The sequence below is a fragment of the Talpa occidentalis genome, unplaced genomic scaffold (assembly GCF_014898055.3).
Source record: "Talpa occidentalis isolate TD23 unplaced genomic scaffold, MPIMG_talOcc4v2.1 talOcc4.15, whole genome shotgun sequence".
NCBI classification, from domain to species: Eukaryota; Metazoa; Chordata; class Mammalia; order Eulipotyphla; family Talpidae; genus Talpa; species Talpa occidentalis.
Genome location: NW_023601543.1, coordinates 84,199,454 through 84,215,375, shown reverse-complemented (window position 1 = coordinate 84,215,375; position 15,922 = coordinate 84,199,454). Strand labels below are relative to the sequence as shown.

General features: G+C 42.9%; 1 protein-coding gene across 4 annotated transcripts in view; it reads left to right on the top strand.

Annotated features, from left to right (window-relative positions):
- The window catches only part of FRMPD4 (FERM and PDZ domain containing 4), a 701,451-nt gene that overhangs the window by 522,433 nt on the left and 163,096 nt on the right, over positions 1 to 15,922 (top strand). For all 4 annotated transcript variants that reach the window (XM_037512714.2, XM_054695851.1, XM_054695853.1 and 1 more), the window contains one exon: positions 11,437 to 11,553. In XM_037512714.2, coding sequence (XP_037368611.2) covers positions 11,437 to 11,553 — 117 coding nt within the window. The remainder of the gene's footprint in view (positions 1 to 11,436; positions 11,554 to 15,922) is intronic.

Genomic DNA, 15,922 nt, shown 5'->3' with positions numbered 1-15,922 from the left:
CGTGGAATATTTTTGTTATAATTGTCATGGTGAATATAATTGTTGTCAAAATTGTTATGGAAATATGAGTGTTGAATGGAAAACCATGAAGATTATGAAAGAATGTGGGTCTTCTCTTTCACCTGCAGAGATCAAGGTAAATTCCAAGCTCTGGCGGATTTTCGAAGAACATAAACCATAACTTGGTTTTTCCCATATGGAGCAAGAAGGCTTGATGCGGGGGTTTTAGCCTACACAAACTGTTGCCTCCGCCCCTCTTGATGTTTTATTAGATTATTCCTTGAGCACAGACACTGGTCATCTTTGTTTTTCTTTATTCCTTCTACCCATAAAACGGTGTCATAAAAGGGTTTTTGAGTGAACAGGACAAAAATAAATAAGAGGAGACCAAAAGTGGGTGGGAAGCTTTTGCAAATTGCCTTCTGTTACTCCTGGAATATTCCCACATCATCCTTAGAATGTTTTCTCCTTATGATCATCATAATTGTTTAAAGATCCAAAGTATATGTTATGTTCTTTATAAGGCTTTTTGTACTTGGTTATCCATTTTTGATGACCTAGGAGATGTGCAGGTATTAAGGTAGCTGGGGAAATAATGTATTCCCCGTTGAGAGCTAGAAGAGTTTAAAAGGTGATTTTAATTTCTGCACTTAGCATCATGTACACAGCTGTTGCTTTTACAGTAATGGTTTAGGAAAATGAAGAGAAGCAACAACAGCCTGATGAACTGAGGGCTTTGATGGGTTGAGGTAACAGTCATGTAAACACAGACATCAAGCCATGAATCTCTGTGTTAAACACCTCCAAATGAAAAGGCACCAGAAATCTTCCTAGATTTAGATAAAAATTAAGTACACTAGGTCAGTGTGTTTTGCTTATATTATAAATAACTTATTAAAAATATCACAAATGCAGTTCAAGTCTGGGGAAGGAAGCCAGAAAGCACATTTTAGCCTGCCAGTGAGTTTTAGTGGTACATAAGTGGGTTGTAACTCTCCATCTTACCTCGTTAAGGCTGTCAGCAGGTGTACTGTGCGCACCTGTGCTTTAGGGATTACACTGCAGCAGTAAAGAATGAAGTACAGCAGACACTGAGATAGCAAACCGAACTCAATTATAGTTTTGATTGAACATAGATGCATTTTAATGTGAAGAATTAATGACCTTTGGTAATTTACAAGATTCAAATAAGACTAAAACAATGGCAGTATTAAGCAACATACTTTTTATTATTAAAACCATCTTATAACATCACATTTGAAAACTAAAAAAATTGGCTTAAGATACAAGCCCCCGAAGAAACTTGATTTGAATTTTGGAAAGCAGCCACAGGAGCAAGTTTTTTCCATTATGGGTTTAGACTGGCCACAGACGACATATTTGAAATACTATTCATCCAGATAGTGGCTCTATTTACAAGCAAGATCAATGGTCCAGAGATTTAAAATTCCCCATAAGTATTCAGTATGTGATGGATTGAACTATAATCTTGTATCTTTGGGTCAAGTGCTATGGATAATAGGAGTCCTGTTCACTTTCCTTGAGTGGTGAGCTGTTACTCCAGTGGACAATTTTATGGAATTTGTGTATCTGGGTTTCTTCCAAGGCTGTTAAAGATTGTCACCTTTGAGAAGGATACCTGTTTCATTGATGAAGGTGGACATTTTGTAGCTCGAAGGAAACTCAGAAATCATGTCATCCAGCATTTTCATTATATGAATAAGAAACTTGAGGGGCAGGAATACAAATGACACTCTAAGGTGCCACTGTAAGCCAAGGGTCAGCAAACTATGGCCTGCGGGACAAATAGGGATTTTCTTTTTTGTGAATAAAGTTTTATTGAAACACATCTAAGCCCTGTTGTGTACATATTGTCTCTGGTTACTTTCAATAGAGCTGAGTAGAAGCGACAGGGACAAATCACCTGCAAAGTTGGAAATATTTATTATCTGGCTCTTTACAGGAAATGTTGGCTGCTCTGTGCCATTCATGGCAGACTTAGAATATAGGCTTCTGCCTTCCAGGCCGGTGTTCTTCCCTCTATATCCTTTTTTACTTTAAATTCATTCTTAGTCATATCAGTCCTTACCCCCCCCTTTCTAATTTTTTAATCTCTTCTTTTTATTGCTGCTGATATCTAATGTAATAATTTTAAGTAATATTTTATTATTTTACTCAGAAATCCAATAAAATAAACTCAATGGAACGGGAGATCGCTATTAGATATACTTGTACCATAGGATTCTTAAAGTCATTAAGTGAGTCTGAGGAGATTAAGGAAACTACAGTCCAGACAAGCAATTAATTTATATGTTAAGCCATAAAATTCTAAAGATCAAAATATATGTGTATGTCCCAATCAAACCATAAAAATATAATTTTCACAATGGGTATTTAACTCAGAAAATGTTTGAATTTTTCATATAGAGTTCCTCAGGATGTTCAGTAGAAAGCCAGTTACATTTGACTAAGCATGGTGACTAGCAATGTTGTTATGAGTCATCTGTAAATAAGTCAGATGTGAACATGAATATTGCCTCTCAACATGATGAGTGTTTGCACAAGTATTTCAATAACACATTTGAAAATGAGATCAGGTCATTAGACAGATTCAGCCAATGTTGGTTTCCATTAATCCTATAATCACTGTCAAGTTCTAGGACACGGTACACTTGGCTGGGCCTAAGGCCATATTCATGTTCCATATTACCACTCTGTGAAAAAACAGGGCCTTAGATCAAGTAGCAAACAGCATTTAATGATCGGAGTGGATGAAATAGTTGCCTGGTAAACTCTTGTGCAGAATATAAGGGAAGTTACTTGCCTGGCCTCCTTCCTGAGGAGTTTCTATGAAAGTTTGAGGTTCAGGGAACAATCAGAGTGAGACAGTATTCGGGTGAGTTGAGCCCCGATGTCATCCGCCTTCCCCAATATTTTGATCAGTTCCATGAGGGCAAGTCCCTATCTGCCTGTTGCAGCTCTGGTCCCACGCACTGACTGCCACAAAAATGCTCAATAAAATGTCTTGAATGATTGAATGTTGTGTCATGAGGCCATTCAGTGATTGGAAGACAGGAAAAGAGTTCTCTCTGTTATTGGCCAGAGCACAGGAACTATATAGTAAGAGGGGGCTGTATCTTGCATGGGGCGACCAGAGAATCTTGCCAGGAATCAGTGCTCAATGAATGCCAATGATTGTTGATTAACCAGAAAGGCCTTTCTGTATAGAAACTTGGCTCAAACTTTATCCGCTCTTTATCGTCTCTTAATGCAAATTGACCAATCTTCCTTGCACACATCTACTACCCTTCTAAGATTCGTTTGCCACCTCATATTTCTAGGGGAAGAAGAATAAACATTTTCCTAGGTGTCTGGCATTCACCCACCTGCAGGTGTGAATTGCAGAGTCTGGCAATACCTTGGGCTCCTGGCACATCAAAACCTCTGTGAAGGGTTTTCTATCTGGAGCAGAAGGTTCTTTGATGTGACAGTTCTTGTGCCTGTTGTATGCCAGTGCTGATCTCTCTTATTCTTCTACCTTATGCAAACAACCAGAAAATGGGGACCTCTGATTCCTGACTGCCTGTGTAGTCATCAAAAATTCTAACAGCTTTTTTGCTTTGCTTTTTTTGGTTGTTGGTTAGGTAATAATGTATGTTTCCATCTTGAACTCTGCCCTTCAAAAAATTGTAGGAGTCCGTGGGGCCCTTGGCTGGCATGCCCCAACTGTCTACAATTATAGTCTTTGCATATAAGTTTCTAGCAACTAGTGTGTCAGCTCAGCAGACATTGTGTGTTTCACGACTGTCATTGCCGCATACTCTGTCATTTTTAAATGTTGGTCATTTTTCCTGGGTTTTAAGGAAAAGGTTCTAGCATCTTTCCTCGAGTCTTAAATTCTTGATAACTTTGCATCCTTAAAATATGGCTTCAAAAGTTACAGGATAACTAAATCAAAGTGCAAAGCTTGATTGGATTCTGAATCAAATAAATGCAACTTATAAAAAGAACATGATTATGATCATTAAGGAAGTTTTAAATGTACTGTATATCTGGTAATTTGCATCTATATTAGATTGCTGTAGGCATTGTGGCTTTGGAGGACAAAGTCCTTTTTCTTAAGCCATAGATGTTGTAAAATTTAGGGCTGAAGGTGTCTTGAGGTCTATTACTAACAAAGGGTTCAAGTACACACTTTGCATATATAAGCAGAGAAAAAGAGCGAGGATAAAGCAGTGAAAGAAAATACAATAAAGCAAATGTTGTAGAAAAATGTTGCGTAAACATTGAATCAACTTAGATGGATGTTTCTCCACCTCCCCAGAATGGACTTTGTTACTGGACTGCCCTATTCACTGCAGCCTTGGCCTTTCCCACTAGATGCCAGTAGCACACCACCGCCCCCAGTTGTGGTGACCAGAAGTGTCTCCAGACACTGTGAAATGTCCACTGGAGGGCATTGCCCCTTGCTGCGCACACTCCTGTAGGTACAGAGTGGAGGACAGTCGTGCTCTCCTTGCAACTCCCCACACGATTGACTTTTCTCTAAAAGGGAAGTCCCGGAAGCCATTGTGTTTGGGATGGTTTGCTGGACGTCAGTGGAGAGCCATTTCCTGCTAAGCAGACCTTGAACTGGGAAAATGAAAATGACCTTTTTAAAAAAAAATATTTATTTATACAAGCACTGGGTACAGTCAGAGGCACTGGAGGGTGAGAAAATTCACCAGAGCCAGAGTGGGGAACAGAACAGGCAAACTGACAAAATACCCTGCTGAGGGGAGCAGCGGGCGGCAGGAGAGGTCTGCATGCCATGTGGGACCCTCACCCGGCGGCCGGGGATCGAACCGGTGCTGCAGAGGCTGCGGGCAGCTTCGCAACCCAGCGCTCAACCGCTGCGCCACCAGGGAGACCCAAAAATGACCTTCTATTAAGAAAACTTCTCAAGGCTTAAAAAGTTAGCTCAGTTTTCTTTTCCTCATGTACAGACATTTTTCACAAGCTAGATACTATCATCTATGCCTTCTGTTGAGGCCACGTGGATTTACAACCCTGTAGATGAGTTAGAGGTATGGGATCACCCCACACCACGGCACCCATGTTCCTCCACCATAGTCCATTGTGCTCCCCTCTCCACTTTGCTCTCCCACGCCCTCTGGCAGCCTCAATTCTATGGTCAAATTTCTAGGGTTTGTTATTGTTTTGTTTCCATCTGACCCTTTCTTTTGTCTCTCTATTCCTTATATAAGTGACACCATCTGGTATTTATCTTTCTCCTTCTGACTTATTTTGCATAACATTTGTAACGAATTTGGTTCATTTAGCAATCTGTCCTACAGTGATCCGTCTTCATCTTCAACTTTGGTTGGGTGGCCGGATAGTATCCGTCGCTGGTGGAACCATCACAGCAGCAGCCAGCCCCTCTTATTCCACAGTTGTGAGATTTAAAAAGAAGTGATCTCTGAAAGCACCTCGAGGGTGCCAACCTAATAGCAGCTATTAAACAAACGCTAACACCTGTCCTCTCCCAACACCAACTCTTACCTGCCTAGAGGCGGGAAGCTACCGTTTTTATTCCTAAGATTCTGTCCCAGGATGTCATGTACTTTCATGCATTCACATACCAGCATCTGTTATGTGCTGGGCTCTAGTCTAAGTAGTTGAGGTAGAAAAATGAAGATGGTGCTTGCCCTCCTGGGGTGCACCCAGCTTAGCATATCTCCTGGCGCAGTGTGCATCCCTGGGCATGTAAGTAGGAACTCGTCAGCACGCACAACCACCATCTAGTGAAGAGGACTCCAGGCTGAGGGGCTGATTTTTCCTGCCTTAGCTCTGTGCTGCCTGTCTGGGAATCCTTGGCCAGCCTGGCCGGTCTGCGTCTGTTCTCTCCTGTCCGATGCAGGGCTAATTTACCATTGCCCTCGCAGATCACAATTTGCTAATTCAGTGGGTTAATAGAAGCAAATGCACTTTGCAAAAGCCAGACGTCTATTTCAAGGCTGAGCAGCCTCTGATTCCAATGGCAGCCCCTGTGTGCAATGTTGGGGGACGTGAGATGGGCAGCCCCAGACTCTCAGATGTCTTGAGTCTTCCTTGGGCTATTTGCAGAGCGAAGCTAAAGTTTATATGTGCGATTTTTGGATTGAAAACCAGGGAGCCCAAATTTAATTCTGCCAGATATCCCATTTGGATGTAAGTGATTCAAACAGGCTAGTGAGACATTTGTATTGAAATGCATGGTTATGTAATTGGTAAATCGTGCAATGATGCAGATGAAAATAAACAGAAAACACATTTCATTGTGGTTATTAAAATATACATCCACATGTCTTTTACCATAGTTAAGCTGTTGATTAATAATACATTCCTGTTTGAGTGAAATGATTTTGTAATGAATATATTTTTGAGTTTCTGTTTTCATGAGGCTTCGCATTAATATTTAGAGTAGTTTTAATGGCCTGCTGTTCCCCCTTTACCTTATTTTCTTCTCCTTGTTATAACAGAAGTGAAATTTTCCAAAATAGTTTGTAGGATGATTCTGGCTCCTGCACGAGATGCTGCTAGGAAGAGGCAGTAGCACAGCAAGCTCTTACCTCCTGTGTGAGGTTGAATTGCCAGGGCCGCTGCCCCGCAGTGTGGTCGTGATTGAATGAACAGTTATGTTCTGAGATGGGTGCGCGTGCAGCCTGATTCGGGATGATGAACTGGAACAAAAGATTTGGTGGGTCAGCTCCTTACTGATCCACGGGGCAGGAAATGGCAGGCAGAACCCTCTCCGAACCCCCTGAAGTCCACCAAGTTGATCACAAGAGAAACAAGGTTGCCCCCCACTTCTAACTTTAAAATTCATGCAGAACCATCTTCTGTTCATTTTCTCACCCTTCTCTGCTGCTTTTACCCTTCCCACAATGCACAGCAACCCAGAGGGAGCCTTGGCCATCATCTGCTTGTGGCTGTTGGGAGTTGGGGGTTCTGCAGGCCTGGCGCCACCGTCCCCCAGCTACGGTTTAGAGCAAAATCTGTGAGACGGCCCTTGAAACACCATGTAACCGTGGGTTATTCTGAAAATAATCTTTGTGAGTCCAGAGAGAGCAGGACAATCAAATTCTGGGTCACATTTTATTTTGTTGGGTTTGTCTAGTGTGATACTGTGTCAGGAATGAGTAACCTAAGTAGATGAGCGTTTGGTTTTCCCAGGGACATGAGAAGTAATATCTCAACACCAAGTTCAAAGGATGCAGCTTAAACCTGGCTACTGGTCGTAAACATTACCAGGTACGTAAGGCAGGCTGGGAGGTGAAGTCACAGTAGATTATATGGCATAGCATACTGACAATGGAATTGGGGGTAGGAAGGCTCCGGTTCAGCCCTGGACACTCTTTGCTAGTTGTGTAACACTAAGCAAGGGCTTCGGTGGGTGACTTCCCTAGTGGCCCATCACCATCCCTAGTGCCATCTGGGTGGTACGACGCTAGGCAGCTTTTCCCTGTTAGGTTGCTATGCCCATTTTCCTTCAGGAATGAAAGATGACCTTGGGCAGGTTATACATTTTCTCTGTACCTCAGTGTCTTCATCTTTCAAATGGAAACATGAGTGTCTTAGCAGGTATTCTGGGGCCTGCTGAGTCAGGCTGGAGATTTCAGAAGGGATCAGGTATGCAGAAGTGCTGGTTAAACGATTAGATCAAGTCCCAATGTCACTTTCATTACCCTCACTGCCACTGGAACAGGACATTCCATGTCTATTTATCTGCAAACCATCACAGCGAGCTGGACGTAATTTCTACTTTGCACATAAAATTAAAACCCGGGAAAATCAAGTCATTCACCCAAAGGCATGAGCTATTGGCAAACAGCAGACTTGAACTCATGCTCTCTGACTCCAGGTATATATACAGAGTTTTTGGAGACTTGCTTTTTTCCCATCTAAAGCATATTGAGCACCAACTGTAGGTCAAGTGCTGTGCTCAGGATGGTATTCGAGCTGAGCAGGGCCACTGTCGCCATGTAGAGTGGACCATGCCTCATGGCGGGCGCTGTGCCGTGTGCTGCAGGGTGTCCAGCAGCGTCCATGTCCTCTCCCACATAACATACGAGGACCTTTTTTTGTCCAGGACAGTTTCAATCCAATGCAAACAAAAAATGGGTGAGGCGCAAAGTTGCAAACCAGTTCAGTCAGTCCTTGGAAGTTTCTGGAGTGACTTAAATAGCCCTGCCAATGTAGGTCGCTATTTTTAAGGCTGAGCTAAGTGTTTGAAAGTGGTTCACACAGTCATGATCTCAAGTTGAAGCTCCAGACATTGGAGTTGCAAGGAATCTCAAGGCCTCGCCGGAGACAAGTGGAAGTTGACCTTCTCTCTGCATCGAGGATCACACGCACAGCTGGGATTCCTGGGTCCTGGGAAACGCTTTCTGATATTTTCTTCTCCTTTGAGAACGGCTGAACTCACTGACTTCTGACCTGATAGGAAGGTGTCATTGATTGCTTCAGCCCCTTCTTGCCCTCCTCTCGCCAGACTGGGAAAAAATAGACACCTGGGCCTTTTTTCATTTGCTATTTTGAGGATGAATAAAGCTGTTTATACTAGCAATACCACCCAAAGTCCTCTGTGCTCTTAAGGGGTAGTTGGGCACCGATTTAGCTGAGCCTTTCTACTTCTCACTGTACCCCGTGCCAGGCAGCAGTCCTTAGCAAAGCCCATTTCCTAGTTTCCTGAAGATACAGCCCCTTACCTCCCCCTTGCAGAGAAGAATAAACCTCAAAAGGGGACTTTTTAAAAGGCCTCGGCCCCTTTAAAAAGGTGCCCCAAATGCGGACTTCTGGACTTCCGCATAGAGTTGTGGCCTCAGGGGCGCATCAGAGGTATCTGTAAAGCAAAGTCCCAGGCTTCTGCTTGTGGAGTACTGGCCCAGCTGCTGCACATTGGCTGGTGGCAAGGGGCCACCTCTTTGCAGCGGAGGTAGAAAATCTACCTTTCTGCAGCAATGGGGAGGGAGACATTTAGGAGTGATGGGAAGTTTGGCGTAGCCACAGCGTGTGGGCCTGAAGGTCCCTGATGCATCTCCCCAGTAAGCAGAGTGCAGACCACCCGCTTCTGAGGCTGGATCCTGTTGGGCCCAGTGGTCCCGACACCACACTGCCTAGAAGCAGGAGTGAGTGTCCTCCATAACTGTGACCTTGGTTTTGCTCAGGACTGTTCTGGTTAGACACTTAGAGAGTGAGGTTTTTCCTTCTTGCACTTTTAATTTGCCAAGTTCTACTAAAGCCTTTCCAACCCGTGTATTTTATGTCAAAACATTAACAAGCATGTACTCATGTTTGATTCTGATTATTCAAGTATTTGCTTTATATTGGCTGATGGCCCTTGACCTAAATTAACTCAATGTTTATGGATTTTTCCAATATTGGCACTTCATTTGGTGTTTTATGACAAAAAGATTTATTTGAAAACGTCTTGGTGAACTCTTCCTGCTGCCTACAAAACATACTGTACAGGACAGAATGCAATTTGGAAAAAAGATTCAAGGTTTCTTCAGCTCGTTAGAATACTGTGTTTTTACATGGAAATTATATGATGAGGCCTGTGTCATAGTGATTTTGACTGGGGGCGGGAGAGAGAATGAAAGAGAAGAGGCCATTTATTTCTTTTAAATAAGTTTAACCCCCTCTGGAAAAAATGAACCTGCTGATACAGTCCCTAATTTAGTAATCCAGAAGAAAGCGTTGCATTTTTGACATTCGACTGCCTTTCCCTTACAAGTGTGTTCCTTGGGTCACCTCTTATTGTACTATTGCTTTTGGAGAACTTTTAAATGACAGGATCGCCTGTTCACATCTCCAAGGGCTTGTTTCATGGTCCCACCCTTGAAAGCTTTCCAAATGCCCTTGCTGTTGTGGAGAGAAATTGGCGTACTTTCTGTAGTACCTCCAGGTGGCAAATTCTTGTATTTTCTCACGGCAGGGAAGCAGCACATTTTTTAAAAAAACCACCAGAGCAAATTGCCACTGCTGACTTGTGGGAAGAAGAGGAATAAAAACTGTCTCCACGCCTTTTCTTACCATAGTCAAGGGGCAAGAAGGAGCCCTGTGGTGGCCTTCTAGACAAGCCAGACCGGCATTAAATTGATGAGGGATGTAAGGAAACTGATAGTGAGTCAAAGAAAAGCAACACGGGGGTTGAAATGATGCAAAATAGTACCTTTCCACAGACCCTACAAGAAATGGGCTGCTTCCGCCTGAAGAGAAGTGTTGGGTTGAGGTCCGATAGGCAAGCTGGGCCAGAGCCGGGGCGAGTTCTCCCGAATCCTGGGATTTGAAAGTGCCCCCTCTTCCCAGGAAGGTTGACAGCTGACCAGGACGCTTGCTGTGGATGGCCGACCGCTGCGTGTAGCTGCCACAGAAGGTTGTGCGAGGTGTGTCAGGCCGGTCAGGGCTTCTTTCTCTTTGTAAAGGGCTCCCGGGTACACTATTGCGATGCCGATTGCGAGGTCCTGGAAATGTCCTCTCTGTCTCCCCCCCCCCCCTCTGCTGCCATCTTCAGTCGGGGACCATCCAAGCATCTTACAGTCCACCCAGACAGAGCAACCTCCCCCTGGAGAACAGGACTGACACATGAGGGGTGCTAATGGATCCCAATATGGCCCCGCTTGTGTCCTTTCCGTGCTTACCGTCTGACGGAGTCTTCTAGTACATGAGGTAACAGTGGGATGCATGCAGGTTCTAGGCCAGGATGCAGTGATGTTCCAGAGAGAGAGCACAGCTCTCTGGCAAGGAACGATGTCCCTGTACTGCTCCCTGTCACGACCATTTGTCATGTCGGCGCCGTCCTCTGCTTTTGCCGACTTCAAGGCACACTTCTAGGACTTTTTAAGGCATCCTTTCATTTTGCTGATGAAGCTAGTTTGAGGGGTAGGCTGAAAATTGTGAAAGCTATTGTGTGGGTTTCCTTACAACTTAAGTTGAACGTTTGTCTAAGGTTTTATGACTCATCCAGTCATGGAGCATGGTTACTATGAGTAGAAATTTTGTATTCTGGTCAGAGGAGTCCAGGAAACCAAAACTTGAGTTTGTTTAAGATCCATAATGTTTGTAGCTTATTTTGACGTGTGTATTTATAGTGTGGTATGACATCTATTTATGTGCCCAAAATGTCCTGTCTTGTCTCGGGAATGCCTAGTTTGATGGGAAGTGTATAAAACTTAGGTTCAGAATTGACTTGTATGTCTTCAGGAAAGTGACTGAGTTTACTGACCATTCACTGCTCGCTCTCTGGAAAGTGGATTAAGTACCTCATAGGGTGTCTGTGAAAAAGTAGCAAGATACCATGAAGGTGAATGCCGAGCTTGGTACCTGGCAATAAACGTTCCAACTGTTCCTTTAATCAGCAGAGACTACAAGAAGCAGGTATAGTGATACTTTTCTCTCCATTTTGTTTTCCAGCCACAGGACAAAGTCTTCAGGCTGGCCGCCTCCCTCCGGAACCTGGGGTTTGAACCAGGTCCCTCCCTATGGATGGGAGATGATGGCAAACCGGGATGGCCGAGACTGCTTCATCAAGTAGGTTGAACATTCTTGGCTTTTTGTATGTCTCTATCTTGACCCTTTTCTCAGGAGAATTAACATACGTAAATTAGGAGCCCAGAGGCATTGGGTGGTCAGGACTCAATGCAGCTTGTTCCTCTGTGGCTTCCGTATCCTGTGACTTGAGGAAGCTTTGCTCATGGACGGGCACCATCTTAGAGTAACATTTCTCTGTGTCCCCTGGTAATGCTGGTCCAGGGCACAAGATTCATTTGTCAGTCCCCATCGGTAGTACTCATTGTCTTAGGCTAGTAATGAACATTGGGTTTGGGAGAATATCATTTAGAAAACATTCTAGGAATGGTCAAGACAAAAATTTTGTTGGCTCGTCTGTAACTAAAATAATCGACTAAAAGGATCGTGTGCATTACTGATGATAGTATAAATTTTTTATCATCAACATTGCCTAAGGTTTTGGATTTTTGTGGTCCTATATGTTGTTTTTTAATTGTGACAAAACAATGATTATGATATATATGGTTTATATATAATGGTTTGTCACATATAACATTGATAAATTTTATTTGCTGTTTTTCAGTGTATATTCTAGTGATAGTATACTCATTTACAGTTTTGTGCAACCAGCACTGTCCATTTCAAGAATTTTTTCATCTCCCATTGGAAACTTTGTACCCACTAAGCCTTAACCCACAGCTCCCCCTCCCACAACCCCAGGTACCCTCTATTCTACTGTCTGTCTCTATGAAATTTGACAATAAGGCACCTCATTATAAGTGGAATCATATCATAGTTGTCCTTTTGTGTCTGGCTTACTTCATTTACAGTGATGCCCTCACAATTCATCCATGTTGTAGTATCTATCATAATTGCATTGCTTTTTAAGACTGAATAATATTCCACTGTGTGGACACAGCACATTTATTTATCCAGCATTATGTCAATGGACATTTGGGTTGTTCTCCCATTTGGCTCTTGTGAATGATGTTCTGTGAACACTGGTGTGCAAGCATCACTCTGCATCCCTGCTTTCAGTTCTCTTGAGTCTATCCTACCCCTAGGATGGAACTGCTGGCTCATATGGTAATTCTAAATTTATGTTTTTGAGGAACCACCAAAATGGTTTCCATGGCTGTTGCCTTTGTTCTGTTTGTGGGTTGTTTTTTTTTTTTTTTTTGCATTTGTTTGAGAAAGTGATTATATTGTACTTGTCAAAACATTAATGGTCTGCCCTCCTCCAACCTCAGTGAAATATTCTTAATTATGATTAAGTTGTGAAATTGATTTGCAATCAGGAAGCTTGGTTGGCCCTAGTCTAATACAATGGAGTGGAAATTGGAGACTAAAAGGAATGGTCTTTCTCATCAAGGCTGCATTCTGTGCTAGCCAAACTGCTGTGGACTGATGGGCAAACATGGGGTCACCGTGAGATGAAGATCATGTTGATAAAATTAAGACTACCTCCATGTCAGAAATGTTAGCATGGAACTAGAGACAAAACTCATATAGAATGAGTTTCCCAGGCTCTGCAGCCCAAATCTCTCCCTTTTTGGAATCGCAGAGAAAGTCTTCATAAAAATTTGTTGGTCTGGGGCTTGCCTCTTGAGCCCATCCTGGGAAGATTCAGGTTGCCCTTGAACATGACCCACTCCAGGGAGCATGTCGAAAGTGGCCCTCTGCCACTTCAAGGCTTCGCTGAGGATATGTTCACACAGAAACTATAATGGTAATAGCAGTGACAGCAGAATCTTCCAGAAAGCTTGAAGACTGGAAGAAAGGCCAGTAATTTTGTTTATACCTTGGATTCCAAATTTTAATTTCATAGCATTTACCCAAGTCCTTTATTGTCCTAGAAAGAGCATATTTTTTGATATTATACTCTGCCATCTGTTTGGTAACATGGTTATTGTAATTGACTCAGTTGAGGTGCCCTAGATGTTTTAACTGGAAACTATAAAACTTTCTGCCCATGAAATGTAAATTTTAAAAATACATAGATTATGAATTTATGAAGATATATTAAAATGGAATTTTCTTTTTCCGTGGTAGGATTTGGATTCCCATACATTCCAGGCCATGTGATGAGTAAGATAGAAACCCAAACCGAGGCCTCTTGGTTGGAGATCCCGGGAGCCTCAGCTAGCTCTATCTCTGTGCAGTTTCATTAGCGTCATTGACATTTTTAAGGGCTAGACCAGGTGTCTCTCTAACATTTACACTGGCCTAATGCCAGCTGTTAAAACATGCAAGAGCAAATCAGCAACTTAATTGAGAAACCTGCACTGATTTCCAAATGGCAAGTTTTAGAACCTCAGTTACCAATGTCACTTTTCCAAATCTGTGGGGTTTTTACTGATAACGCTGGGTTTCAGTCTTCTCAGAGACATGGTTTGAAGATGCCAAGAACCATACTTTGTCAGAAAGTGTCGGTTCTTTATCACTAATGAGAATCATTCTGATTTTTTTTTTTTTTTACCTACCAAGTTGCATCCATTACAGAGATACTCTAATTACTAGAATTTCCGGGGAGTCTGCAGTTTTGAGCATTTCTATACTCATTAGCTTTAGAAGTTAGAAGAACAATTTGAAAATTAATCTGTGGTTTGTAATTAGCACCTTTGCATTTAATTTTTCAGTCGTTTACATATTCTCTTTGAACAAGATTAGATGTCTGCTTTGTTTTCATCTCGGCTGGTATCTCAACAATAACCCACATCAGGTGATTGTTTTGATGGAGGTAAAAGTACTTGTGAGGGATGGAGGAGGCTGTGGGGGGAGTCAGCGTCACGTGCAGAGTGGGAGTCTCACAGCTGAGTAAAGAGATCGTTCTGTATTAGAACAGGGCCCATGGTTTTCAGCTTCCGTCTTCCTTCTCCTGTCCCCAGTTCTTTAGGGTAGGACTGGATACCCTACTTTCTATAAAGATAATAACCCATGGGGTAAAAATACACATTGTAACAATTGTGTATATTGTAGTATTACATGGTCTGCAAGCTGGTGTCTCCCAATCTCAGCTGCACATTGGAACGGCCCAAGGAGCCATTTGAGGTGCAGTAAAACACCCTGATGTCTGGGTGTGTTGACAGTTTGGGTTGCTCTAATGACATATCACAAGCTGGATGACTTCAACACGGAAAGTTATTTCTCACAGTTCTGGAGGCTGGGAAGTTCAAGACCAGGGCGGCAGCATGGACAGGTTCTTGATGAAGGTCCTCTTTGTGGCGTGTAGTCAACTTCCTTCTCTGTCCTTGAGAGAGAGGCGATGATGTGTGTCTCTGCTTAGGAGAGGACTCATTCCATCCTGAGGGCGCTGCATCTTTAGTACCTATTTACTTCCCCAAAGGTTCACCTCCATATACCATCACAGTGAGGAATTGAGGCTTCAACATGGGGATTTGGGGGCGTGTAAACTTTCAGTCCATAGCTCTGGGTCTGGGTGAGAGCCCATGATTAGTTTCAGAATCTCCCTGGCTGAATCTGATCAACAGCTATCGTTGCTGCTCTAAAGCCCTTATGTGCATGTGACTTCTAATACGGAATAATCATGCCATTTGCTAGATGATGAGATGAAGATTTGTACTAATCAGATAACTGGCCCAAAGTTTACACACATGTGCCCAGTTGGCTTCCATTGCCTGTTCCACACACCAATTCCCCATTAAGAAAGGATGACTGTTGTTGACACTCCTACAGAAATTTGAAATACGCTTTTTTGAGGAACAGAGATCACTGATTAAAATATGACAGGTGCTAAGTAAAAATTTCTCAGTTCCTTATTGTTACCATGTAGGAGAGAGAGAAAGGGAACGCAGGGTGGGGGAAGGGAGAGGTGGGGAGAGAGAAACTACACGGATGATAGTCTCAGAACGGGGGGGTGCTCTGCTAAAAAATGGATGAAATGGAGAGATGGATACAAAGAGCATGAGGAGAAACAGATAAAGCGAGGTACTCTGAGGTAATATTATCATAACAGCATCAATAAATTGTAGTTGTAGGAGTAAATACGGATGCGGGTAGATAAAGGTATAGTTGCAGATGTACGTGGTTGCAGATCAGATGGATATGGGTGTGGATACTGACATATTTAGACAGCTGTGGCTATAGAGACCCAGGTGTTGTTCTAGATAGCTATAAATTAGTAAAGAACATGGATATGTAACAGATGCGTGACCACACAGCCAGTTTTGGTTGGGCATTATCGTTCTGACAGAATTACTGAGAGCGCCTCCCTTTGCTCTGACTTAGATAAGGTGACTCTGTACATCACTGTCAAGGTTTAGAATATACTCGCAGGGCATAAAATTTCCTCTAGTCTTTGCAGCTCTGCTGTAAGGTAGTGAAGGCACAGAGGACACGGAGGACTCTCGCCATGTGCGCGAGGTGGGTT